The sequence below is a fragment of the Doryrhamphus excisus genome, linkage group LG22 (genome assembly GCF_037039965.1).
Source record: "Doryrhamphus excisus strain RoL-2023G ecotype Guam linkage group LG22, RoL_Dexc_Guam_v1.1, whole genome shotgun sequence".
NCBI lineage: Eukaryota > Metazoa > Chordata > Actinopteri > Syngnathiformes > Syngnathidae > Doryrhamphus > Doryrhamphus excisus.
The window spans coordinates 1,738,988-1,766,008 of record NC_136378.1 but is presented as its reverse complement, the minus strand read 5'-3'; the positions used below and the strand labels follow the sequence as shown (position 1 = coordinate 1,766,008).

The 27,021-nt window shown below is 43.9% G+C and overlaps 3 protein-coding genes across 33 annotated transcripts in view; all 3 read left to right on the top strand.

The window, feature by feature from the left end:
* The window catches only part of LOC131110316 (protocadherin gamma-A4-like), a 170,253-nt gene that overhangs the window by 84,442 nt on the left and 58,790 nt on the right, over window positions 1–27,021 (top strand). The window contains exon 1 of one of the 31 annotated variants that reach the window (XM_078788126.1): window positions 402–3,054. The exons of 21 other annotated variants lie outside the window; for them this stretch is intronic. In XM_078788126.1, the coding sequence (XP_078644252.1) occupies window positions 634–3,054 (2,421 nt within the window). In that variant the 5' untranslated portion in view covers window positions 402–633. Of the gene's footprint in view, window positions 1–401; window positions 3,055–4,548; window positions 7,262–15,906; window positions 18,924–19,834; window positions 22,722–23,862; window positions 26,470–27,021 lie in introns of those variants that run through there. 9 more of the 31 variants (XM_078788136.1, XM_058063319.2, XM_078788135.1 and 6 more) reach the window with 9 other exon arrangements.
* LOC144894612 (protocadherin beta-11-like) lies at window positions 8,255–11,948 on the top strand. Its single transcript, XM_078788147.1, has 2 exons — window positions 8,255–10,808; window positions 11,877–11,948. The coding sequence occupies exons 1-2, from the start codon at window positions 8,382–8,384 to the stop codon at window positions 11,931–11,933; spliced, it is 2,484 nt and encodes an 827-aa protein (XP_078644273.1). The 5' UTR covers window positions 8,255–8,381; the 3' UTR covers window positions 11,934–11,948.
* Window positions 12,252–14,894, top strand: LOC144894613 (protocadherin gamma-A5-like). The gene has a single exon (XM_078788149.1). It carries the CDS (start codon window positions 12,468–12,470, stop codon window positions 14,877–14,879), a length of 2,412 nt encoding a protein of 803 aa, XP_078644275.1. The 5' UTR covers window positions 12,252–12,467; the 3' UTR covers window positions 14,880–14,894.

The following is a 27,021-nucleotide window of genomic DNA, read 5'->3' as shown; positions in this document are numbered from 1 at the left end:
CTTTTTTACTGCAGGATTTTGCTGCTACTTCTCCCTAAAACCGATCAGGTAGTGTCTGCTTGTAATTAGAACTTGTTAGGTTTTTATAAAACATCCAACGTGCTGCTTTCACTTAGTTTATATTGCTTGGTACAGTGAGGCTTCTGTGTCCCTCTCCATGGTGCTGAAATGTAGTGGGCAATAGATTTCACAATATTATTCATTGGTTAATATTTGTAGTACTTTCAGACTTATTTACTATTTCTACTCAACATCACTCAGTTGTATTGGTTAGGGAAGCATTTATAAAATTTACAACTTTTAACAGTTATAAAAAGTAGTAGTTTTTGTATATTACATGCTGTACTATTAATGAGGACATGGAGTGTAGTTTGAGACATTATTGTTTTGGTCATTTTAGTATAGCTGTGCCAGTTTCACACATCAGCCTCTAAGGGACGCTATTGCATGGCAAATGAATGTGTTAGTGTTGTCATGCAGTGCAGCTCCCTCCTCTGTCCCTGCCATTTAGCAGAAGAGCTTCATATGTGAACAACGTATAACCACTGAGCTAAAATAACGCTCATCTGAATGACAGTGGCTCCTATGAGTCTACCTATTTTTTCATAGGCTTGTTTTAATACATTTTTAAACATGGATTCTAAAGATCCCTGCACTGCAGGAGGAAGATGGCGACGGGCGGCCTTTCTCTTTGTCTTTTTCTGTTTTTTCTTAACTGGAACGGAGGCCCAAATCCGCTATTCAATCCCAGAGGAAATGAAAAAAGGCTCGATCGTCGGCAATGTGGCCCAAGATCTCGGTTTGGATGTGAAAAGACTCCGATCCGGGCGGGCCCGCATCGTGACCGGAGATAACGTCCAGTACACCGAGCTGAGGGCGGACAAAGGGCTTCTGGTGGTCCATGAGAGGATAGATCGAGAGCAGCTGTGTGGGGACGTGACGCCGTGCAGCTTCACCTTTGAGATTTTGATGGAAAACCCCATGGAATTGCACCCTGTGACCATCGAGGTGTTGGACGTCAACGACAATGCCCCCACCTTTGAAAATACTCATTTGCAATTTGAAATCAGCGAGTTAGCAGCGCTAGGCTCTCGTTTTGTTTTGGAGAGTGCGCATGATGCGGATGTGGGTGTAAACGGTCTGCAGAGCTACATTTTAACTCCGAGTGATCATTTCGTTTTAAAGGAACACGTCAGTCCAGGAGGCAGTAAATATGCAGAAATGGTGCTTCAGAAAGGCTTGGACAGAGAAGAACAGCCGAGGCTCTCTTTAAAATTAGTGGCCATAGATGGTGGAAATCCACAGAGATCAGGTACAGTAAATATAAATATTAATATTCTAGATGTTAATGATAATGTTCCTGTTTTTAATCAAACCGTCTATAAAGCTAAAGTGGATGAAAATGCAGCAAAAGGCACTCAAGTTCTAACTGTGAATGCCACTGATGCAGATAGTGGTTCATATGGAAAAGTCACATACTCTTTTTCAAAATCAAAATCAGCAATTGCACATGTTTTTCATATAGATGAAGAAACAGGAAGTATTTCTGTAGTAAAACAAATCGATTATGAAAAAGACAAAACAATGGAGTTCATGGTTGAAGCTAAAGATCAGGGTGGACTGACTGAATCAACCAAAGTAGAAATAGAAGTGATAGATTTAAATGATAATGCCCCAGTCATAAATGTAATGTCCTTCTCTAGTCCTGTGTCAGAAGACTCTCCCACTGGTACCACTATTGGTATCATTAATGTTAAAGACCTAGATTCTGGTGAAAACGGTCACGTCAGGTGCGCTATTGAGGGCCGCGTTCCATTTAAGATCAAATCCAATGTGAGAAATTATTTTGCATTGATGACCGATGCTGACTTGGATCGTGAAAGCGTGCCAGAATATAACATCACCGTCGTTGCTTCAGATGCTGGCTCGCCTCCTTTGTCTAGTAAAAGGACTTTTACTTTGAAGGTTTCCGACGTGAACGATAACGCTCCTGTGTTTCCAGTCAGCTTTTATACTGCGACCGTTGCCGAAAACAACTCTCCAGGTGTTTCTGTGCTGAGGGTTGGTGCTAAAGACGCTGATGGAAACCAGAACGCTCGTGTCTCTTACATGCTGGAGGAGCACGACATCGGAGGAACTCCAGTTACTGAATTTGTGTCTGTTAATGCAGAAAGTGGAGTCATTAGTGCAGTTCGTTCATACGACTACGAACAACTCAAAGAACTCATATTTATTGTCCGAGCTCAGGACGGAGGCTCTCCTCCTCTCAGCAGCAACGTGAGCGTTCGCATCCTGATACAAGACCAGAACGACAACGCCCCTCAAGTCCTGTACCCGGTCCAGACAGGTGGCTCGGTGCTGGCCGAAATGGTGCCTCGTTCAGCAGATGTGGGCTATCTGGTGACTAAAGTGGTGGCTGTTGATGTGGACTCTGGACAGAACGCCTGGCTCTCCTATAAAGTGCACAAAGCCACAGACAGGGCGCTGTTTGAAGTGGGCCTACACAATGGAGAAATAAGAACTGTCCGCCAAGTCACTGATAAAGATGCTGTCAAACAAAGACTGACTGTTCTAGTGGAGGACAACGGGCAGCCCTCTCGTTCAGCTACAGTCATTGTTAACGTGGCGGTGGCGGACAGCTTCCCTGAAGTGCTGTCAGAGTTCACTGACTTTAGCATGCACGACAAGGAGTACAATGACAAGCTGACTTTTTACTTAGTCTTGGCTTTGGCTGTGGTCTCCTTCCTCTTCATCACCTGCTTGCTGCTTATCATATCGGTCAAAGTGTACAGGTGGAGACGGTCTCGCATCCTGTACCACTCCAACCTCCCTGTCATTCCGTATTATCCGCCACGTTACTCGGACACTTTGGGGACGGGGACCCTCCCGCACGTGTACAATTACGAGGTGTGCAGGACCACCGACTCCAGACAAAGCGACGTGAAGAACATGCAAGGGATGAGTCAAAGTTTAGTGAGCGTGGATGGAGCTGATGCTGATACGCCGCATGTGACCAAGCAGCAGTCAGGGAACTGTTCCCAGATGTCGACTTTGGTGAGTCAAATGTTTTACCTTTCCTTCTCGGTTTTTGTTTCTGAAGACATTGACGGTTTTAAGTATTTGCATACCTGTTCAATGCATCTGCACAGTGGCATTTCTGAGCATGAATGGCATGCCACAGCATCTCAATGGATTTTAAGTCTGGACTTAGACTAAACCAGCTAGAGACAGACTTGCTGTTGTTTTTATGGGTTATTTCTTCAAGACCCAAGTGAGATTTAGGTCATAAATCCATGTCTGGATGTTGTCCTTCAGTATGTTTTGTTGGAGTCAGACTTTATGGTTCCTTCAATCACAGCAGGTTGTCCAGGTCCTGAAGCAGACCCATGGACCATCACACAGTCACCACGGTATTTGACTTTTATTATGTTGTTGTTTTTCTCAAAGGCTGTGTTACTTTTACACGAGTAACAGTTCACACACCTTCCAAAAAGTTCAACTTTAGTTTGGTCAGGCCATAAGAATGTTTGACCAAAAGTAATACATGATGTTTGCAGTAACGCCAACATACTAACCATATCATAGTATATCAAGTCTAACCATAGGTACAGTATATGAAGAAAAGTAGTTGGAAAATGGGATTTGACTTATTTGAACATACAGATTGGATACCAACAATTACACCAATGTTGTATTCCCCCCCCCCCCCCCCCCCCTTTAGCCCTTCCAATGTTGACTTGGATGTATTTGATTGGTTATGGTCATCCTGAAGGACCCATCTTAAGTGTTCTAAGTCGGTTCTTGTCCATGATGTTACACTTCATTGCCCCATCCTTTCAGGTTCCTCCTTCGTACTTTGAATTAATTTCATCCCAATCAGCAGGAGATGAGACCTTGCTTGGATATGCAGATCAACTCCATTTTCATGGAATTGTGTCTAATTGAAAACACCCTGGATACATCGGATTCTTCTCAATGGTAGTTTGCTGCCTCAGTTGTGTTATTGCTTTGTAGCTCCGGATATTTCCCTGTCTTTGTAGTACAGTACTGGACTCCAGTAGGCCTCTATAATTTAATCAGTTTCAGCAGCCACCATTTAACAGTGGGTATATTGTACTTGTTGTTATCGTCAAATGGCAGTTCATGTTTCCAAGAGGCTTAGTGGGTCTCAAAGTGATGTAGTCAGGGCCACTTCATGTGAAAAAGTGTCCGTGTCAGTACTCTGTCCATGTGGGACTCTACTGAGAAAGTGGGTAGCTGTGTATGATGCGTTTATGTACCATAAGAAGTTCATGACAACACAGAACTATAGGACTACTTTTACTGGCAGTGAAGAGTGGTGGTTTTATCGCTGTCCATGGTGCTGAAGTGCAGTTGACAGTGTCTTCAACCTGTATAAGCACTATTATGTACTGTTTGGTGTTCTTCCAACAGCGTAATTGGTTATTTTTTACTACTTTAATCACTCAGTTGTATTGACTAGGTAAATATTTATTAAAATATTAATTTCTAAACATATAGCACTGTATACTTAATTTTTAAAAATATTATTACTATTAATAAAGAGGCCATGCAATGTTATGAGACATTTGTTGTCATCATTTTAGTATAGCTGTGCCAGTTTCACACATCAGCCTCTAAGGGACGCTATTGCATGGCAAATGAATGTGTTAGTGTTGTCATGCAGTGCAGCTCCCTCCTCTGTCCCTGCCATTCAGCAGAAGAGCTTCATATGTGAACAACGTATAACCACTGAGCTAAAATAACGCTCATCTGAATGACAGTGGCTCCTATGAGTCTACCTATTTTTTCATAGGCTAGTTTTAATACATTTTTAAACATGGATTCTAAAGATCCCTGCACTGCAGGAGGAAGATGGCGACGGGCGGCCTTTCTCTTTGTCTTTTTCTGTTTTTTCCTAAATGGAACGGAGGCCCAAATCCGCTATTCAATCCCAGAGGAAATGAAAAAAGGCTCGATCGTCGGCAATGTGGCCCAAGATCTCGGTTTGGATGTGAAAAGACTCCGTTCCGGGCGGGCCCGCATCGTGACCGGAGATAACGTCCAGTACACCGAGCTGAGGGCGGACAAAGGGCTTCTGGTGGTCCATGAGAGGATAGATCGAGAGCAGCTGTGTGGGGACGTGACGCCGTGCAGCTTCACCTTTGAGATTTTAATGGAAAACCCCATGGAATTGCACCCTGTGACCATCGAGGTGTTGGACGTCAACGACAATGCCCCCACCTTTAAAAATACTCATTTGCAGTTTGAAATCAGCGAGTCTGCTCCTCTCGGCTCTCGTTTTGTTTTGGAGAGTGCGCATGATGCGGATGTGGGTGTAAACGGTCTGCAGAGCTACATTTTAACTCCGAGTGATCATTTCGTTTTAAAGGAACACGTCAGTCCAGGAGGCAGTAAATATGCAGAAATGGTGCTTCAGAAAGGCTTGGACAGAGAAGAACAGCCGAGGCTCTCTTTAAAATTAGTGGCCGTAGATGGTGGAAATCCACAGAGATCAGGTACAGTAAATATAAATATTAATATTCAAGATGCTAATGATAATGTTCCTGTTTTTAATCAAACCGTCTATAAAGCTAAAGTGGATGAAAATGCAGCAAAAGGCACTCAAGTTCTAACTGTGAATGCCACTGATGCAGATAGTGGTTCTTATGGAAAAGTGACATACTCCTTTTCAAAGTCAAATACAGGAATAGCAGATTTATTTCATATAGATGAAGAAACAGGAAGTATTTCTGTAGTAAAACAAATCGATTATGAAAAAGACAAAACAATGGAGTTCATGGTTGAAGCTAAAGATCAGGGTGGATTTGCTGACTCTGCTAAAGTAGAAATAGAAGTGATAGATTTAAATGATAATGCCCCAGTCATAAATGTAATGTCCTTCTCTAGTCCTGTGTCAGAAGACTCTCCCACTGGTACCACTATTGGTATCATTAATGTTAAAGACCTAGATTCTGGTGAAAACGGTCACGTCAGGTGCGCTATTGAGGGCCGCGTTCCATTTAAGATCAAATCCAATGTGAGAAATTATTTTGCATTGATGACCGATGCTGACTTGGATCGTGAAAGCGTGCCAGAATATAACATCACCGTCGTTGCTTCAGATGCTGGCTCGCCTCCTTTGTCTAGTAAAAGGACTTTTACTTTGAAGGTTTCCGACGTGAACGATAACGCTCCTGTGTTTCCGGTCAGCTTTTATACTGCAACCGTTGCTGAAAACAACTCTCCAGGTGTTTCTGTGCTGAGGGTTGGTGCTAAAGACGCTGATGGAAACCAGAACGCTCGTGTCTCTTACATGTTGGAGGAGCACGACATCGGAGGAACTCCAGTTACTGAATTTGTGTCTGTTAATGCAGAAAGTGGAGTCATTAGTGCAGTTCGTTCATACGACTACGAACAACTCAAAGAACTCATATTTATTGTCCGAGCTCAGGACGGAGGCTCTCCTCCTCTCAGCAGCAACGTGAGCGTCCGCATCCTGATACAAGACCAGAACGACAACGCCCCCCAGGTCCTGTACCCGGTCCAGACAGGCGGCTCGGTGCTGGCCGAAATGGTGCCTCGTTCAGCAGATGTGGGCTATCTGGTGACTAAAGTGGTGGCTGTTGATGTGGACTCTGGACAGAACGCCTGGCTCTCCTATAAAGTGCACAAAGCCACAGACAGGGCGCTGTTTGAAGTGGGCCTACACAATGGAGAAATAAGAACTGTCCGCCAAGTCACTGATAAAGATGCTGTCAAACAAAGACTGACTGTTCTAGTGGAGGACAACGGGCAGCCCTCTCGTTCAGCTACAGTCATTGTTAACGTGGCGGTGGCGGACAGCTTCCCTGAAGTGCTGTCAGAGTTCACTGACTTTAGCATGCACGACAAGGAGTACAATGACAAGCTGACTTTTTACTTAGTCTTGGCTTTGGCTGTGGTCTCCTTCCTCTTCATCACCTGCTTGCTGCTTATCATATCGGTCAAAGTGTACAGGTGGAGACGGTCTCGCATCCTGTACCACTCCAACCTCCCTGTCATTCCATATTATCCGCCACGTTACTCGGACACTTTGGGGACGGGGACTCTCCCGCACGTGTACAATTACGAGGTGTGCAGGACCACCGACTCCAGACAAAGCGACGTGAAGAACATGCAAGGGATGAGTCAAAGTTTAGTGAGCGTGGATGGAGCTGATGCTGATACGTCGCATGTGACCAAGCAGCTGTCAGGGAACTGTTCCCAGATGTCGACTTTGGTGAGTCACATTTTTCACCATGCTTTTTTTTGTCTTTGTGTCTGACGACTTCCAACGTTGAAGATGAAATTTAGAACATTTAATACAGCTGTCCATGGTGCTTGAAGTAAGTCTGACCAGTTAAACATCGTATTTTTAACATTACAGTATTTATCAGTTATTAAAGAAATACAGTTGGAAAATAATTTTGTTTTCGTTCATCACATTCCATAAAATGTTTATTTTAACAACATGAGTTCTAACCTAATATAATTTGGAACACGGTGGCTCCCCTCATGAGGTTAGTTCGGTGCTCCAGTTTGATTACATGTTGTGTATATTCCACTGTCTTTGTACTTGTAGTGTACTAGTGTGCTCCATTTCTAGTTTGCTCCAGCACCACCTTTAACAGTGTATTCATGGTTGTCACCATATATTTGTTGACTGAGTCTCCAAATGTGCTCTGAGCAACTTGCACTCAAAGTGTGAGTGTGAGAATTTTTTACTGCAGGATTTTGCTGCTACTTCTCCCTAAAACCGATCAGGTAGTGTCTGCTTGTAATTAGAACTTGTTAGGTTTTTAAAAAACATCCAACATGCTGCTTTCACTTAGTTTATATTGCTTGGTACAGTGAGGCTTCTGTGTCCCTCTCCATGGTGCTGAAATGTAGTGGGCAATAGATTTCACAATATTTAAAAACAATTATTCATTGGTTAATATTTGTAGTACTTTCAGACTTATTTACTATTTCTACTCAACATCACTCAGTTGTATTGGTTAGGGAAGCATTTATAAAATTTACAACTTTTAACAGTTATAAAAAGTAGTAGTTTTTGTATATTACATGCTGTACTATTAAAGAGGACATGGAGTGTAGTTTGAGACATTATTGTTTTGGTCATTTTAGTATAGCTGTGCCAGTTTCACACATCAGCCTCTAAGGGACGCTATTGCATGGCAAATGAATGTGTTAGTGTTGTCATGCAGTGCAGCTCCCTCCTCTGTCCCTGCCATTCAGCAGAAGAGCTTCATATGTGAACAACGTATAACCACTGAGCTAAAATAACGCTCATCTGAATGACAGTGGCTCCTATGAGTCTACCTATTTTTTCATAGGCTTGTTTTAATACATTTTTAAACATGGATTCTAAAGATCCCTGCACTGCAGGAGGAAGATGGCGACGGGCGGCCTTTCTCTTTGTCTTTTTCTGTTTTTTCCTAAATGGAACGGAGGCCCAAATCCGCTATTCAATCCCAGAGGAAATGAAAAAAGGCTCGATCGTCGGCAATGTGGCCCAAGATCTCGGTTTGGATGTGAAAAGACTCCGATCCGGGCGGGCCCGCATCGTGACCGGAGATAACGTCCAGTACACCGAGCTGAGGGCGGACAAAGGGCTTCTGGTGGTCCATGAGAGGATAGATCGAGAGCAGCTGTGTGGGGACGTGACGCCGTGCAGCTTCACCTTTGAGATTTTAATGGAAAACCCCATGGAATTGCACCCTGTGACCATCGAGGTGTTGGACGTCAACGACAATGCCCCCACCTTTGAAAATATTTTTTTGCAGTTTGAAATCAGCGAGTCAGCAGCGTTAGGTTCTCGTTTTGTTTTGGAGAGTGCGCATGATGCGGATGTGGGTGTAAACGGTCTGCAGAGCTACATTTTAACTCCGAGTGATCATTTCGTTTTAAAGGAACACGTCAGTCCAGGAGGCAGTAAATATGCAGAAATGGTGCTTCAGAAAGGCTTGGACAGAGAAGAACAGCCGAGGCTCTCTTTAAAATTAGTGGCCGTAGATGGTGGAAATCCACAGAGATCAGGTACTGTAAATATAAATATTAATATTCTAGATGCTAATGATAATGCTCCTGTTTTTAATCAAACCGTCTATAAAGCTAAAGTGGATGAAAACGCAGCAAAAGGCACTCAAGTTCTAACTGTGAATGCCACTGATGCAGATAGTGGTTCATATGGAAAAGTCACATACTCTTTTTCAAAATCAAAATCAGCAATTGCACATGTATTTCATATAGACGAACAAACAGGAAGTATTTCTGTAGCAAAACAAATAGACTATGAAAAAGACAAAACAATGGAGTTCATGGTTGAAGCTAAAGATCAGGGTGGACTGACTGAATCAACCAAAGTAGAAATAGAAGTGATAGATTTAAATGATAATGCCCCAGTCATAAATGTAATGTCCTTCTCTAGTCCTGTGTCAGAAGACTCTCCCACTGGTACCACTATTGGTATCATTAATGTTAAAGACCTAGATTCTGGTGAAAACGGTCATGTGAGGTGCGCTATTGAGGGCCGCGTTCCATTTAGGATCAAATCCAATGTGAGAAATTATTTTGCATTGATGACCGATGCTGACTTGGATCGTGAAAGCGTGCCAGAATATAACATCACCGTCGTTGCTTCAGATGCTGGCTCACCTCCTTTGTCTAGTAAAAGGACTTTTACTTTGAAGGTTTCCGACATGAACGATAACGCTCCTGTGTTTCCGGTCAGCTTTTATACTGCGACCGTTGCCGAAAACAACTCTCCAGGTGTTTCTGTGCTTAGAGTTGGTGCTAAAGACGCTGATGGAAACCAGAACGCTCGTGTCTCTTACATGCTGGAGGAGCACGACATCGGAGGAACTCCAGTTACTGAATTTGTGTCTGTTAATGCAGAAAGTGGAGTCATTAGTGCAGTTCGTTCATACGACTACGAACAACTCAAAGAACTCATATTTATTGTCCGAGCTCAGGACGGAGGCTCTCCTCCTCTCAGCAGCAACGTGAGCGTCCGCATCCTGATACAAGACCAGAACGACAACGCCCCCCAGGTCCTGTACCCGGTCCAGACAGGCGGCTCGGTGTTGGCCGAAATGGTGCCTCGTTCAGCAGATGTGGGCTATCTGGTGACTAAAGTGGTGGCTGTTGATGTGGACTCTGGACAGAACGCCTGGCTCTCCTATAAAGTGCACAAAGCCACAGACAGGGCGCTGTTTGAAGTGGGCCTACACAATGGAGAAATAAGAACTGTCCGCCAAGTCACTGATAAAGATGCTGTCAAACAAAGACTGACTGTTCTAGTGGAGGACAACGGGCAGCCCTCTCGTTCAGCTACAGTCATTGTTAACGTGGCGGTGGCGGACAGCTTCCCTGAAGTGCTGTCAGAGTTCACTGACTTTAGCATGCACGACAAGGAGTACAATGACAAGCTGACTTTTTACTTAGTCTTGGCTTTGGCTGTGGTCTCCTTCCTCTTCATCACCTGCTTGCTGCTTATCATATCGGTCAAAGTGTACAGGTGGAGACGGTCTCGCATCCTGTACCACTCCAACCTCCCTGTCATTCCGTATTATCCGCCACGTTACTCGGACACCTTGGGGACGGGGACTCTCCCGCACTTGTACAATTACGAGGTGTGCAGGACCACCGACTCCAGAAAAAGCGACATGAAGTTGGACAGAGCTGCTAGTCACAACGTGCTGGTCATGGACCCAGGTTCTACAGGGACCATGCAGAAGATACACAGTGAGAAGAACATCCTGGATGAACCTGACTCTCCTCTAGAGGTTAGTTGAACAGAATTATAATTGGAGAATTTGTCTTGTGTTGGTTGTGTATCATTTTGACCTCCATGATGCCTTGTTGAGAAATGTGTACATGAATTTATCCACATTCTTGTCCCGGGTCATGACCAGCGTTTAGGTCTTTATATGCAGTTTTATGGCTGATTATTTTAGCTCAACTTTTACTGATATTGTGGACTTGATTGCGGCCTTCAGGGTTAAGCGAGCTAAAGTTGCTTCTGAGCTGTGGCTAAATGAGTCCACACGCCATCTCATTCGAGAATGCAGATGTGCTGAGAGACGTTGGAAGAAGGATCGGTTGCATATGCTGGATGTGCTTAATACCATTGTGGAACTTCTAACATTGTCGGCATGGTGCCTTCATCGAGGATTGGTGATCAGTTTTTAGTGTTTGGTTTTTTTTTACTGACAAGGGTGCAGCTATTCGATCCTCTGTTCTGACATCTTCTGCGTAGAGTAGTTGGAGCCTGTTTCTTTGAAGGAACTATCACAAGTGGTTCATCATCTGAAACCATCATATTGTCCCTTGGATTGTCTCCCAGCCAATCTGCTACAAGATGTTTTTACTACCATCGGGCCTTAGATGCTGAGGCTCTTTGCCTCTTTTTCTTGAGGCTGTGTCCCCCTCATATTTAAACAGGCTATCGTGCAGCCACAACTTGGACCCCAATGTGCTGTCCAATTACAGGCCAATCTCTAAGCCCCCATTTTTCTCTAAGGTGATGGAGAAAGTTGTTCACTCTGTTGCAGTCATACCTTAATACTGATGGCATTTCTGAAAAATTTTAATCAGGTTTTAAATCTCAACATAGCACAGAAACCACACTTGGACAAAGATCAGTGAATGTTTGAGAACCAGATGAGGTTTGCTGCTGGTGGATAGTCGACAAAACGTGTACACTGATTTGAGCTTTGTTGTGTTGCTAATTTTTCATATACGCAAAAGACATTCTATATTTAGACTTGTCTTTTTTTTGGTCACATGTAGTGCATATACAATACACATATGCATTGATGGATGTGTGGCATGCACTGTTTGCTCTGTTTCAGCACCATGGACATGTTCCACTCACTTCCATGAATGGCAAGCAGATGATGAACGTGTAGTTATAATAAACTTATTTTTCATCCTGGTCACATGATTAGTATGTGACTTTAGATTTGACTTGTGCATAGCTGTATGCAAGATATGCGTGTCCATGTGGTTTAGAACAAAGATTTCCAGGAAATACATGATTTATATATATGAGTAAATATATTGTTGGAACTCCATGGAAACATTTTTCCCAGCTTTTATTTGTAAATGTGACTGAATGCAGGATAGGAAGTGTCCAATGCATACTTCAGTACATGGTGGGTGTGTGTGCAGTTCGGCTGAGTGGACTCTTAGGGCCGCTGTTGATCCATTGCTCCTCAGTGCGACTGCGAGCTGGTTCCATGCAGCAACTCCCATGTTTGCTCATATGAGAGAAAGACGACGACAAAGAACACAGCACTGGCGCAATCACGTACTAGGAAAAGCGGAATTTCACCCTCAGGATTGAGTTTTTTTTTCTCTCCGGATACCAAGAATTGATATTTAACTCCTCAAGATTTATTTAATGGATTAAAAACGCTCAGAAATTTTGCGGGGATAGAACAATGGCAAGGCAAGTGATACTCTTTATTTTTTTCCTCTCCGTCCCCTCCGTTGTCGGGCAGGTCAGCTACTCCATCCCGGAGGAAATGCCCAAAGGATCTCTCGTTGGAAACATCGCTCATGATTTAGGTTTGCAGACCAAACGTCTTTTGTCAGGAAAAGCTCGCATTTACAGCCGAGACGGCGGCGATTACATGGACTTGAATAGAGAGAGAGGAGTCCTGCTGCTGAAAGAAAGGATCGACAGAGAGGCCTTGTGCAGACAGTCGACGCTGTGCGCTATACATTTCCAAATTATTCTAGAGAACCCCATGCAGTTTTACAGCATTACGGTAGAAATCACAGACATCAATGATAACGCACCAACATTTGACAGGAGCGAGATGAAATTTAAAATAAGCGAGTCTGCCACCACCGGAGCTAAATTCGTTCTAGAGAGGGCCGTGGACTTTGATGTAGGCGTTAATGGCATTAATAACTACGAATTAAAACCGTCAGATCATTTTGCTCTTAAATTACAAAATAACGCCGATGGGAATAAGAACGTGGAGATGGTTTTACAGAAGCCTTTAGACAGAGAGAGGGAGGAGCAGATGTCTCTGGTGTTAACGGCTGTGGATGGAGGAGAACCACGCATGTCAGGAACCATGTTGATTCTTATTACCGTCTTAGATGCTAATGATAATGCTCCAGTTTTTACACAGCACACATACAAAGCTACTGTTACAGAGAATTCATCCATAGGAACAATTGTGGCTGCTGTCACTGCCTCTGATGCTGACCAGGGCTCTAATGCAAAAATATCATATTCTATAACAAATGCACTAGATGACACCAGGAAAATGTTTGATGTTGACAAGGATACCGGAGAAGTAAAGTTGATTGGAAATATAGATTTTGAGCAGTCGCGAAACTATCAAATTAATATCCTAGCAAGTGATGAAGGAGGCCTCACTGATTCATGTAAAATAATTATTGACGTGCAAGACATCAACGACAATAAACCAGAAATCAGCATAATGTCAAAGTCAAATATTATCTCAGAAGCTGCAGAACTCAATACGGTCGTTACGATGATAAACATAGAAGACAAAGACTCTGGAGAAAATGGAAATGTTATTTGCTTTATAAATGAAAAGATACCATTCATTTTAAAAACCTCAACAAATAACTTTTATAGTTTAGTGACAGACAGTGAATTAGACCGAGAGAGATCCAGTGAGTATAACATCACAGTGACATGCTCTGATGAGGGGGTACCCCCCCTCTCCAGCAGCGTCACTCTCACCTTACACGTCTCAGACGTGAACGACAATGCGCCCGTCTTTGAGAGGAGCTCATATGAGGCCTCCATTGTAGAAAACAACACACCAGGTCTCTCTATATTCACAGTGAAAGCCAGAGATGCTGACTGGAACCAGAACGCTCGTGTCTCTTACATCCTGGAGGACTCCTCTGTTAACGGAGTGCCGGTCTCCTCATATGTGTCCGTTAGCGCTGATAGCGGAGTCATCCATGCGGTGCGCTCTTTTGACTACGAGCATCTAAAAGAGTTCAACTTCAGAGTCCGAGCTCAAGATGGAGGCTCTCCTCCTCTCAGCAGCAACGTGAGCGTTCGCATCCTGATACAAGACCAGAACGACAACGCCCCTCAAGTCCTGTACCCGGTCCAGACAGGCGGCTCGGTGCTGGCCGAAATGGTGCCTCGTTCAGCAGATGTGGGCTATCTGGTGACTAAAGTGGTGGCTGTTGATGTGGACTCTGGACAGAACGCCTGGCTCTCCTATAAAGTGCACAAAGCCACAGACAGGGCGCTGTTTGAAGTGGGCCTACACAATGGAGAAATAAGAACTGTCCGCCAAGTCACTGATAAAGATGCTGTCAAACAAAGACTGACTGTTCTAGTGGAGGACAACGGGCAGCCCTCTCGTTCAGCTACAGTCATTGTTAACGTGGCGGTGGCGGACAGCTTCCCTGAAGTGCTGTCAGAGTTCACTGACTTTAGCATGCACGACAAGGAGTACAATGACAAGCTGACTTTTTACTTAGTCTTGGCTTTGGCTGTGGTCTCCTTCCTCTTCATCACCTGCTTGCTGCTTATCATATCGGTCAAAGTGTACAGGTGGAGACGGTCTCGCATCTTGTACCACTCCAACCTCCCTGTCATTCCGTATTATCCGCCACGTTACTCGGACACTTTGGGGACGGGGACTCTCCCGCACGTGTACAATTACGAGGTGTGCAGGACCACCGACTCCAGAAAAAGCGACATGAAGTTGGACAGAGCTGCTAGTCACAACGTGCTGGTCATGGACCCAAGTTCTACAGGGACCATGCAGAAGATACACAGTGAGAAGAACATCCTGGATGAACCTGACTCTCCTCTGGAGGTTGGTCACTTGTATTTTATTTGAGTACTGCAGTAAATCTTACTGTTTTCCCATTTTGCATTGTTGACGACGACCACTACGTATCCCACTAGGCATCATCCAGTTTCCTTACAGTACTAGACATGAATATGGTTGCTTTCTGAATCCGTACAGCAGTCTTTCATTAAAACATCACATCCTTATCCATACAGCACCAGAAGTTTATATCTCTGTAAAATGTTCCAGTCCAAACAAAGCCCTCATCCTATATGTACATGCCATCATAGCATCATCTTATGAATAGATACTTAGGATCCACAAAGTCTTCCAACCTTCCTTCATGCACACAAATGTGAAGTAGTGGTACTGCTTCCATGTCTTTTTAGTTTTCCCACTAAAAATCACACTAACAGTTGAAGTACAGTTGATATTCAGAACCATGGACAGCAACACTCCTTTAATGCTTAACAGCTGTGCTGTTTATTTTTTACCTTTCCAATTAAATCTTCATTTCTCACTAATAGTTATTTATATTGATACAGCCTTTGCTGTCATGTGTTATTGACTTTAATTAGAGTATATATTTATCATAAAGACTTAGTGAAGATCACCGCCTGGAATATATTTGGTGACATGTTTGTGTTCATTGTGATGGGCGTGATGACTGTCAGACGTGGGAGTTTTCCTAACTACCCAACTGTTAATCATGACGTGTGATGTGACGTGATGTGTGATCACTGAATACATTTTCTATCCACTTTGCTGTGTGGAACACTGACAAATAAGCTGACTTGGACTTGGACTTGGACCTTAGTTTCCTCAATCATGTGTCTTGTTTATTACGACCTAAAATGCAACAGTTCTTACTTCGATGCAACCAGAGCATCTGGCCTTCAAAGGTTTGTAGCACGGCGGCAAAAGATCATTCATGATGTATAGATGTCAGACCACGATGACCTCTGACCTTTGCCTGTTCGGCCATCTCCAAGCGGATCAGCGTTATAATCAGTACTTTTAATTCATAGATCACTGCCGATAAAAGCTTCATGGGGGTTAAAAAATATTTACTGCTTAAAATATGACACATTGTGCCTCTCCCACTATATCAGATAATACTCAAATGTGCAGAATTATTGATCTGATATTGGAAAAAGATCCCTATAGATGTTGTTAAAATGGATCATGCATGGTGATGTGGCAATGTGCAGTCAAAACAAATACTTGTGCTGCTGTTTACTATTTGTACTTGTTTCCAGTGTATGCATTCATGAATACTTCAAACAGTGACTAAGTCACATGACATGCATGTTTTGGGGGTCATAGTTGAGGCAGTGCAGGATGGTTTTGTGTGCATTTTGGCTGGAAGTATCGCTTCTATGTTGTGTGGTGATGAAACAGTTAAACATTTTATTCCACGCTGCAGTGTTGCACTGTGGACTCTTAGGGACGCTGTAGACCAGAGCGTCGATGACTGGGGGGGCAGGATTTGAGCAGTCCAGCCCATGTAGTCTCCATAAAAACACACAGAAGACGACGGGAGAAGAAGAGATCCTTTTGTGCTTGTTTATAGAAACATGTTGGACATGAAAACCATTCTTTGGAACTAAAAGTGGATTATATTCGACATCAGACTGTGAGGATTGTCTATTCTAGTGGAATACAAGCAAAGTGGGTCTCCGCTGAGGAGAATTGGACAGAACAATGAATGGGCAAGTACTGTTGTTTGTGTGTCTTTGCGCCTTCGACGCAGTGCTCGGCCAGGCCAGCTACTCGATTCCAGAGGAAATGGCCAGAGGATCTTTAGTCGGCAACATAGCACAAGATTTAGGGCTAGAAACACGACGTCTGATTTCCGGAAAAGCAAAGATCTTTTCCAGGAACAATGAGGAATACATCGAGCTGAGCAGAGAGAAAGGCGTCCTCCTCGTCAAAGAGAGGATCGACAGAGAGACGCTTTGCGCACACACCGCCCTCTGTGCGCTGCATTTTGAAATCATTCTGGAGAATCCGATTGAATTTTATAGTGTTATAGTGCAGATTACAGACATAAATGATAATGAGCCAAGCTTTGAAAAAAACGAGATGAAATTTAAAATAAGCGAGTCAGCAACCATCGGAGCAAAATTCGTTCTAGAGAGGGCCGCTGATCTTGATGTTGGCATTAACGACCTCCAAAATTATGAATTAAAACCATCCGATCATTTTACTCTTAAATTACAAAATAACGCCGATGGGAATAAGAACGTGGAGATGGTTTTACAGAAGCCTTTAGACAGAGAGAGGGAGGAGCAGATGTCTCTGGTGTTAACGGCTGTGGATGGAGGAGAACCGCGCATGTCAGGAACCATGTTGATTCTTATTACGGTGTTAGACGTTAATGATAATGCCCCCGTTTTCACACAGCACACATACAAAGCTACTGTTACTGAGAATTCATCCATAGGAACAATTGTGGCTGCTGTCACTGCCTCTGATGCTGATGGGGATTTGAACTCCAAAATCTCTTATTCAATAACTAACACCCTTGACAATGTAAGGAACATATTTAATATAAATAAAGAAAACGGTCAAGTTTCATTAATTGGAAATGTTGATTTTGAAAAATCCAAACATTTTCAAATTAATGTACTTGCTAGTGATGATGGAGGACTCACTGATTCTTCAAAGTTAATTATAGATGTACTAGATGTAAATGACAACAAACCAGACATTAACATTATGTCCAAATCTAATGTGATATCAGAGGATGCAAATATCAATACTGTTGTTACTGTGATAAATATACAAGATTTAGATTCTGGAGAAAATGGAAAAATAAATTGCTTTATCAATGAAAATATTCCATTCATTCTAAAAACCTCAAAAAATAGTTTCTACAGTTTAGTGACAGACAGTGAATTAGACCGAGAGAGATCCAGTGAGTATAACATCACAGTGACATGCTCTGATGAGGGGGTACCCCCCCTCTCCAGCAGCGTCACTCTCACCTTACACGTCTCAGACGTGAACGACAACGCGCCCGTCTTTGAGAGGAGCTCATATGAGGCCTCCATTGTAGAAAACAACACACCAGGTCTCTCTATATTCACAGTGAAAGCCAGAGATGCTGACTGGAACCAGAACGCTCGTGTCTCTTACATCCTGGAGGACTCCTCTGTTAACGGAGTGCCGGTCTCCTCATATGTGTCCGTTAGCGCTGATAGCGGAGTCATCCATGCGGTACGCTCTTTTGACTACGAGCATCTAAAAGAGTTCAACTTCAGAGTCCGAGCTCAAGATGGAGGCTCTCCTCCTCTCAGCAGCAACGTGAGCGTTCGCATCCTGATACAAGACCAGAACGACAACGCCCCTCAAGTCCTGTACCCGGTCCAGACGGGCGGCTCGGTGCTGGCCGAAATGGTGCCTCGTTCAGCAGATGTGGGCTATCTGGTGACTAAAGTGGTGGCTGTTGATGTGGACTCTGGACAGAACGCCTGGCTCTCCTATAAAGTGCACAAAGCCACAGACAGGGCGCTGTTTGAAGTGGGCCTACACAATGGAGAAATAAGAACTGTCCGCCAAGTCACTGATAAAGATGCTGTCAAACAAAGACTGACTGTTCTAGTGGAGGACAACGGGCAGCCCTCTCGTTCAGCTACAGTCATTGTTAACGTGGCGGTGGCGGACAGCTTCCCTGAAGTGCTGTCAGAGTTCACTGACTTTAGCATGCACGACAAGGAGTACAATGACAAGCTGACTTTTTACTTAGTCTTGGCTTTGGCTGTGGTCTCCTTCCTCTTCATCACCTGCTTGCTGCTTATCATATCGGTCAAAGTGTACAGGTGGAGACGGTCTCGCATCCTGTACCACTCCAACCTCCCTGTCATTCCGTATTATCCGCCACGTTACTCGGACACTTTGGGGACGGGGACTCTCCCGCACGTGTACAATTACGAGGTGTGCAGGACCACCGACTCCAGAAAAAGCGACATGAAGTTGGACAGAGCTGCTAGTCACAACGTGCTGGTCATGGACCCAAGTTCTACAGGGACCATGCAGAAGATACACAGTGAGAAGAACATCCTGGATGAACCTGACTCTCCTCTAGAGGTTGGTCACTTGAGTTATGTTCTGCAGTAATTGCTTTGTATCTGCTGTTATTACTTATAAGTAGTGTTGTAGATGACTACAATGTATCCCATTAGGCAACTCTTGATTTTATGATACTATAATTACATGTTGTTTGTGACCTATGCTGGCTTTGTTTGACTGTTGAGGTTACGTTCATGGATGGGCACCTTTTTGCATCAACTGTGTGTGAGGTGGCCATTTTGAAAGTGTGGAAAATAGTGTGGATTAGTAGAAGTATGCATCCTTTCATTCAAAGAACTTAATGCAAACAATACATTAGCTACTTAACAAAAACATAACATCTTGGATGAACATTACTAGCTCTTAGTTAGTCATGAGACTAATTTGTAACATTTAGTGTTAAGTAATGACTTTCCGTCGTGTTTTTTTATCTCACAACCTCAGCATGTTGAATTAGACTTTGACACTTTCTAAACTCTAAATGACCTGTTTACTCCTGTTCTTAGTCTCCCGTATATTCCTCTATTAATTTCCATGCGAATGCATCCAGCAACTACATCATGAACTGCTCCCCATTTTTTTTTGCTCATCTCTGCACAACACAAATATAAAACGCCTCAAGTGCACTAGTTTCTATAACTGTCCAGATTGCAGCCTAATATTTCACCTGCAATGTGCCTAAACAGTCATGTGATCTGTTTGTCGCCTACAAGGTACACTTTTGTAAAATTGCCACAATAAATATGAACACAAGACTTTCATGATAACATAAATTCTAATTCAATGTCACTAAGGTTTGCTTCAAACTTTCAACGAGCCGCCATTTAAATGCTCTACTTAAATAGCCAAGTCTTCCACCAAAGATAAGTATGATGATAACATACACACTCTTTTTTCTTCTGCAACATTTTATTGGTCTTGTATTCAATTTCATTATCATTTAATGTCGTTGTACCACCATCCACTATATATTTTGTTATTTGATCATACATGAAAGTATGCATTTTACTGACTGGCAGGTATAGGGAGAGGTCACACACTTGTGTTTCCTCACAGTGATGCGTTTGTGGTCCGTTTTGAACAGCCCCTTCAGTTACCGAGCATGCTGTTTTGCTTTTGTTATGAAACAACTGTGTTTTATGATTCGTCCTGCAGTTTCACATTTTGAACTCTTAGGGACGCTATAGTCCACGATGTCCCTGATACAGCAGCCGTGCCTGCCTTCTTAATACGACAGCCAACAGAGAAAAAAGGCAAACCACAGGAGGAGATACTTTGGTCTGCAGCAGATATCTCGCTGGGACTATTTTTGACATTTTTGCGGAATAATTGCTACATTTGGTTCTTGTTGGGATATATCGTGTTTTGGATTCGTTTCAGACAGCACTGTGGTGTGTTTCTGTCTTGGAAGTGATGCCCAGGAGAACAATGAGACGGCAAGTCGTGTTTTTCACCCCCTTGCTGTTCATCAGCGCTACATTCGGACAGATTAACTATTCTGTTCATGAGGAAATGCAAATAGGCTCCTTAGTGGGAAATCTAGCCGAGGATTTGGGTATTGGTGTAGCGAGGCTAAAATCACGCAATGCTCGGGTTTATTTTGGTGATAGCAAACAATACATCGAGCTGAATAAAGACAGGGGCGTTCTCCTCATCAAGGAGAGAATAGATAGAGAGGCCCTTTGCGCACAGTCGATGCCCTGCGCGCTGCACTTTCAGATTATTTTAGAGAACCCCATCGAGTTTTATAAAATAATAGTGGAGCTCGTCGACATCAACGACAACCCCCCGGCCTTCGAGAAGGGTGACATTAAATTCAAAATCAGCGAATCCGCAGTGATAGGATCGAAATTCGATTTGGAAGCGGCTGTCGATCTCGACGTTGGAATTAATGGGCTGCAAACGTACCTGCTAGAACCGTCTGATAATTTTGCATTAAAGTTACATAATCAAGCGGACGGCTCCAGGAGCGTCGAGATGGTTTTGAAGCAAGCTCTCGATAGAGAAAAGAGAGAGAATGTGCGTCTTGTGCTGACGGCTGTAGATGGAGGGGAGCCGCAGATGTCTGGTACGATGCAGATTCTCATCACCGTGTTAGATGCCAATGATAACTCACCCGTCTTCACGAAGCCTGTTTACAAAGCCACGGTTGCAGAAAATACCCCTAAAGGCACCGTCGTGGCTGCTGTTAGCGCGTCAGATGCTGATCACGGAGCCAATAGTAAAATAACATATTCAATCAGAAACACGATGGACGATGTGAGACATTTGTTCAACATAAATGAGCAAACAGGTGAGGTCACGCTGATTGGAAATGTAGACTACGAAAAAGCTCGCAATTATCAAATTAATGTACGTGCAAGTGATGATGGAGGACTGACAGACAGCTGCAAAGTAATAGTGGACATTGTGGACGTGAATGACAATAGACCGTTGATCAATGTCATGTCTAAGACAAACGTCATATCCGAGGACGTCCACAGTGAAACAGTTGTAACAATTATTAACATTCAAGACCAAGATGACGGTGAGAATGGAAAGGTGGAGTGTGCCATTAATCATAATGTACCCTTCATACTTAAATCCACTGATGCTAATTTCTACAGTTTAGTGACAGACAGTGAATTAGACCGAGAGAGGTCCAGCGAGTATAACATCACCGTGACATGCTCTGATGAGGGGGTACCCCCCCTCTCCAGCAGCGTCACTCTCACCTTACACGTCTCAGACGTGAATGACAACGCGCCCGTCTTTGAGAGGAGCTCATATGAGGCCTCCATTGTAGAAAACAACACACCAGGTCTCTCTATATTCACAGTGAAAGCCAGAGATGCTGACTGGAACCAGAACGCTCGTGTCTCTTACATCCTGGAGGACTCCTCTGTTAACGGAGTGCCGGTCTCCTCATATGTGTCCGTTAGCGCTGATAGCGGAGTCATCCATGCGGTACGCTCTTTTGACTACGAGCATCTAAAAGAGTTCCACTTTAGAGTCCGAGCTCAAGATGGAGGCTCTCCTCCTCTCAGCAGCAACGTTAGCGTTCGCATCCTGATACAAGACCAGAACGACAACGCCCCTCAAGTTCTGTACCCGGTCCAGACAAGCGGCTCGGTGCTGGCCGAAATGGTGCCTCGTTCAGCAGATGTGGGCTATCTGGTGACTAAAGTGGTGGCTGTTGATGTGGACTCTGGACAGAACGCCTGGCTCTCCTATAAAGTGCACAAAGCCACAGACAGGGCGCTGTTTGAAGTGGGCCTACACAATGGAGAAATAAGAACTGTCCGCCAAGTCACTGATAAAGATGCTGTCAAACAAAGACTGACTGTTCTAGTGGAGGACAACGGGCAGCCCTCTCGTTCAGCTACAGTCATTGTTAACGTGGCGGTGGCGGACAGCTTCCCTGAAGTGCTGTCAGAGTTCACTGACTTTAGCATGCACGACAAGGAGTACAATGACAAGCTGACTTTTTACTTAGTCTTGGCTTTGGCTGTGGTCTCCTTCCTCTTCATCACCTGCTTGCTGCTTATCATATCGGTCAAAGTGTACAGGTGGAGACGGTCTCGCATCCTGTACCACTCCAACCTCCCTGTCATTCCGTATTATCCGCCACGTTACTCGGACACTTTGGGGATGGGGACTCTCCCGCACGTGTACAATTACGAGGTGTGCAGGACCACCGACTCCAGAAAAAGCGACATGAAGTTGGACAGAGCTGCTAGTCACAACGTGCTGGTCATGGACCCAAGTTCTACAGGGACCATGCAGAAGATACACAGTGAGAAGAACATCCTGGATGAACCTGACTCTCCTCTGGAGGTTGGTCACTTGTATTTTATTAGAGTACTGCAGTAAATCTTACTGTTTTCCCATTTTGCATTGTTGACGACGACCACTACGTATCCCACTAGGCAACATCCAGTTCTCTTACAGTACTAGACATGAATATGGTTGCTTTCTGAATCCGTACAGCAATCTTTCATTAAAACATCACATCCTTATCCATACAACACCAGAAGTTTATATCTCTGTAAAATGTTCCAGTCCAAACAAAGCCATCATCCTATATGTACATGCCATCATAGCATCATCTTATGAATAGATACTTAGGTTCCACAAAGTCCTCTTCTATACTCTTATTTGTCTCATTTTGGTAGCAACATGGTACACCAAAGAACATATTGTATATTACAATCAGTGTCATTCATAGTTTTATGGATTAAATATTATATATATTTTTAATTATAATATACTTTATCTTGACGGTCAATGATTCCCTCAAACATGATAGACGTTTGTCGGTGATTGGGTGTTGCTGTCAGTATAACATCAGTGAGGAGTGATAGGGTCTTTGTGGTTGACCTTTGCTGTTATTACTTTGTATTTTGTTGCTGCTATATAATTTAATGTCAGCACCACAGACAGCAACATGCTTGATTCTTTTCATGTGTTGTGTACTTTTGTTTATCTTCCTGTATATTTATATTTTGACCAAATATGTTCGATTCCGTATGTATGTAACAGTCTTATTGTAGGTGCAAGCGGTCTTATTCAGAGGTTAGTTATTTTGTCATAATAATATGTGAGACAGTGGGGGTTACTGAGGCTTGGTGTTGATAAGAAGTTCAGCACCATGGATAGTGACATTATTGTGACTGGTCCATAGTTGGAATTCACTCTTTGCTTTTAACTTTTTGTTATTGTTTGTTTTGCTGTTCAATCCTGTATTCCAATGTAAACATCACTTGGCTGAACCTGTCGTTTATAGTCTATGTTAGCATGTCTTTTTCATAACTATATTCAATTTTTAAGAGTGGAAAAGGTTTGTTTTATTAATTTAAGTAGCATCTGTGTGCATATGAATTTGTAGGGCTTTTCAGTGATTTCTTCTGGCTGCAGTTGCACTAGTTGAACTCTTCGGGACGCTGTTGGCTTGTGGTTTGCAGGGTTGCCATTTTTATTTGCTGCTTTTGTCACAGTCCTTCGCTGTACCTTTGATGAAACACTGTCAGTCGAAGAAGGGACGCGTTGTGCACGGATATTTCCCACTCTGGATATCAATTTTACACCCATATTTGGATGAAATAGCAGCCCTGCCTTGTATTTTCTTCATATTTGGTGGATTCGGTTACGTAAAGGAATAAAAGGACGTATGAGCTGTGCTGCAGTGGAATCAGCCAGGACAATGAGACGGCAAGTATTGTTCATCTCCATCCTTTGCCTGAGCTCCGTGATAGGGCAGGTCACATACTCCATTCCCGAGGAAATGCCAAAAGGTTCTTTAATCGGCAACATAGGACGAGATTTGGGCTTAGACGTCAAGCGGCTGAGGGTGGGCAAAGCTCGCATTTACACGGGAGACAGCGCTCAGTACATCGAGCTGAACAGAGAGCGAGGAGTCCTCCTCGTCAAAGAAAAAATCGACAGAGAGTTTTTGTGCAAGCAGACGACGCCCTGCGCTTTGCATTTTCAAATCACGCTCGAAAACCCACTGGAATTATTCCCCGTGACTGTGGAAATCACAGACATCAACGACAATGCCCCACTCTTCCAAAAAGACGAGAGGAGGTTAGAAATCAGCGAAACTGCCGTAGTGGGCTCTAAATTCATGCTGGAGAAAGCATTCGACCCTGATATCGGCCTGAATGGGCTTCAGCGATACACACTGAAGCCCAGCGACAGTTTCACGCTTAAACTGCACAGCCAATCAGACGGCAGTAAAAAGGTGGAAATGGTGCTGCAAAAGCCGCTGGATAGAGAGAAGCAAGATCACGTATCTTTACTTCTGACGGCCGAGGATGGCGGAGAACCACAGCTGACCGGAACCATGCAGATCCACGTCACTGTTCTGGATGTAAATGACAATGCACCAGTTTTCACTAAGGCTGTGTACAAAGCCACCATCACGGAGAACTCCGCCATGGGAACATTCGTGACTAAAGTGGGAGCTTCAGATGCAGACAAGGGATCAAACGGAGAAGTGGTGTACGTTATAGGGAACAGCATGGACACCGTGTCTAAATTATTCCAGATTAATAGCGATGGTGACGTCATTCTAAAGGGCGCTATAGATTATGAAAAAGAGAAATCATATCATATTGACATAGAAGCTATTGATCAAGGAGGCTTGTCTGATTCCAGTAAAATAGTTATTGATGTCATTGATGTAAATGATAACAGCCCTGTTGTGAATATGATTTCAACATCTGGCTCCGTGCCAGAAGATGCCCCTCTCAAAACTGTCATAGCTTTAATGAGTGTCAGTGACCCCGACTCCGACGCTAATGGTCAGGTCAACTGTGTGATAGCTGAAAATATACCATTTGCAATCAAAACCACATCAAATAACGTTTATAGTTTAGTGACAGACAGTGAATTAGACCGAGAGAGGTCCAGCGAGTATAACATCACAGTGACATGCTCTGATGAGGGGGTACCCCCCCTCTCCAGCAGCGTCACTCTCACCTTACACGTCTCAGACGTGAACGACAACGCGCCCGTGTTTGAGAGGAGCTCATATGAGGCCTCCATTGTAGAAAACAACACACCAGGTCTCTCTATATTCACAGTGAAAGCCAGAGATGCTGACTGGAACCAGAACGCTCGTGTCTCTTACATCCTGGAGGACTCCTCTGTTAACGGAGTGCCGGTCTCCTCATATGTGTCCGTTAGCGCTGATAGCGGAGTCATCCATGCGGTACGCTCTTTTGACTACGAGCACCTGAAAGAGTTCCACTTCAGAGTCCGAGCTCAGGATGGAGGCTCTCCTCCTCTCAGCAGCAACGTGAGCGTTCGTATCCTGATACAAGACCAGAACGACAACGCCCCTCAAGTCCTGTACCCGGTCCAGACAGGCGGCTCGGTGTTAGCCGAAATGGTGCCTCGTTCAGCAGATGTGGGCTATCTGGTGACTAAAGTGGTGGCTGTTGATGTGGACTCTGGACAGAACGCCTGGCTCTCCTATAAAGTGCACAAAGCCACAGACAGGGCGCTGTTTGAAGTGGGCCTACACAATGGAGAAATAAGAACTGTCCGCCAAGTCACTGATAAAGATGCTGTCAAACAAAGACTGACTGTTCTAGTGGAGGACAACGGGCAGCCCTCTCGTTCAGCTACAGTCATTGTTAACGTGGCGGTGGCGGACAGCTTCCCTGAAGTGCTGTCAGAGTTCACTGACTTTAGCATGCACGACAAGGAGTACAATGACAAGCTGACTTTTTACTTAGTCTTGGCTTTGGCTGTGGTCTCCTTCCTCTTCATCACCTGCTTGCTGCTTATCATATCGGTCAAAGTGTACAGGTGGAGACGGTCTCGCATCCTGTACCACTCCAACCTCCCTGTCATTCCGTATTATCCGCCACGTTACTCGGACACTTTGGGGACGGGGACTCTCCCGCACGTGTACAATTACGAGGTGTGCAGGACCACCGACTCCAGAAAAAGCGACATGAAGTTGGACAGAGCTGCTAGTCACAACGTGCTGGTCATGGACCCAAGTTCTACAGGCACCATGCAGAAGATGCACAGTGAGAAGAACATCCTGGATGAACCTGACTCTCCTCTGGAGGTTGGTCACTTGAGATCATTTTCTCTTATCAAACTTTCACACTGCTTGGTTTGTTTCCTCTCACTAGAAAATGATTTTTTAAATGATTATTTTCAAATCTGTTGAATCAGCATTTGCTTACGCTTTGCTTCATAAGAACCGATACTTTGGTACTAAGTCAATACCAACATGCAAAGGTGTCATAAATACACCAATGCTTGTTTTTTTCTTTTTCTTGGTCCAATCGGTATGAAATATAACTTTCCCTCGGTGAGCCATGTTGATTCTTTGTAGAAGTGACGCCTGCTCCTCACATGTGAAGTCATTGTAGAAGAACGCCTGTGGTTTTTAAAATAATGGCTTTGGTAGGGAGATGGTGGGAGGCGCTTTAGCTTACCTGAAGGAAGCGCTCTCAATTGGGCTGACAATATCCAGCAGTCCCTCGGTGAAATAACACGATGCCAACACAAAAATAGAAAAGGCAAAATAAAAAGCAGCAGTGGTGTTGAACCTTCAAGTACATCCAATTCTATATTAAAAAGAACTGTTGTTCATTTTTTAAAGTAAAGCATG

Bases quoted from the DNA above. Each gene is read 5' to 3' on its own strand.
- LOC144894612 (XM_078788147.1), top strand. From the start codon at position 8,382: ATGGATTCTAAAGATCCCTGCACTGCAGGAGGAAGATGGCGACGGGCG. The intron at 10,809-11,876 runs GTTAGTTGAACA...GCTCTGTTTCAG, and splicing joins AACCTGACTCTCCTCTAGAG to CACCATGGACATGTTCCACT.
- LOC144894613 (XM_078788149.1), top strand. From the start codon at position 12,468: ATGGCAAGGCAAGTGATACTCTTTATTTTTTTCCTCTCCGTCCCCTCC.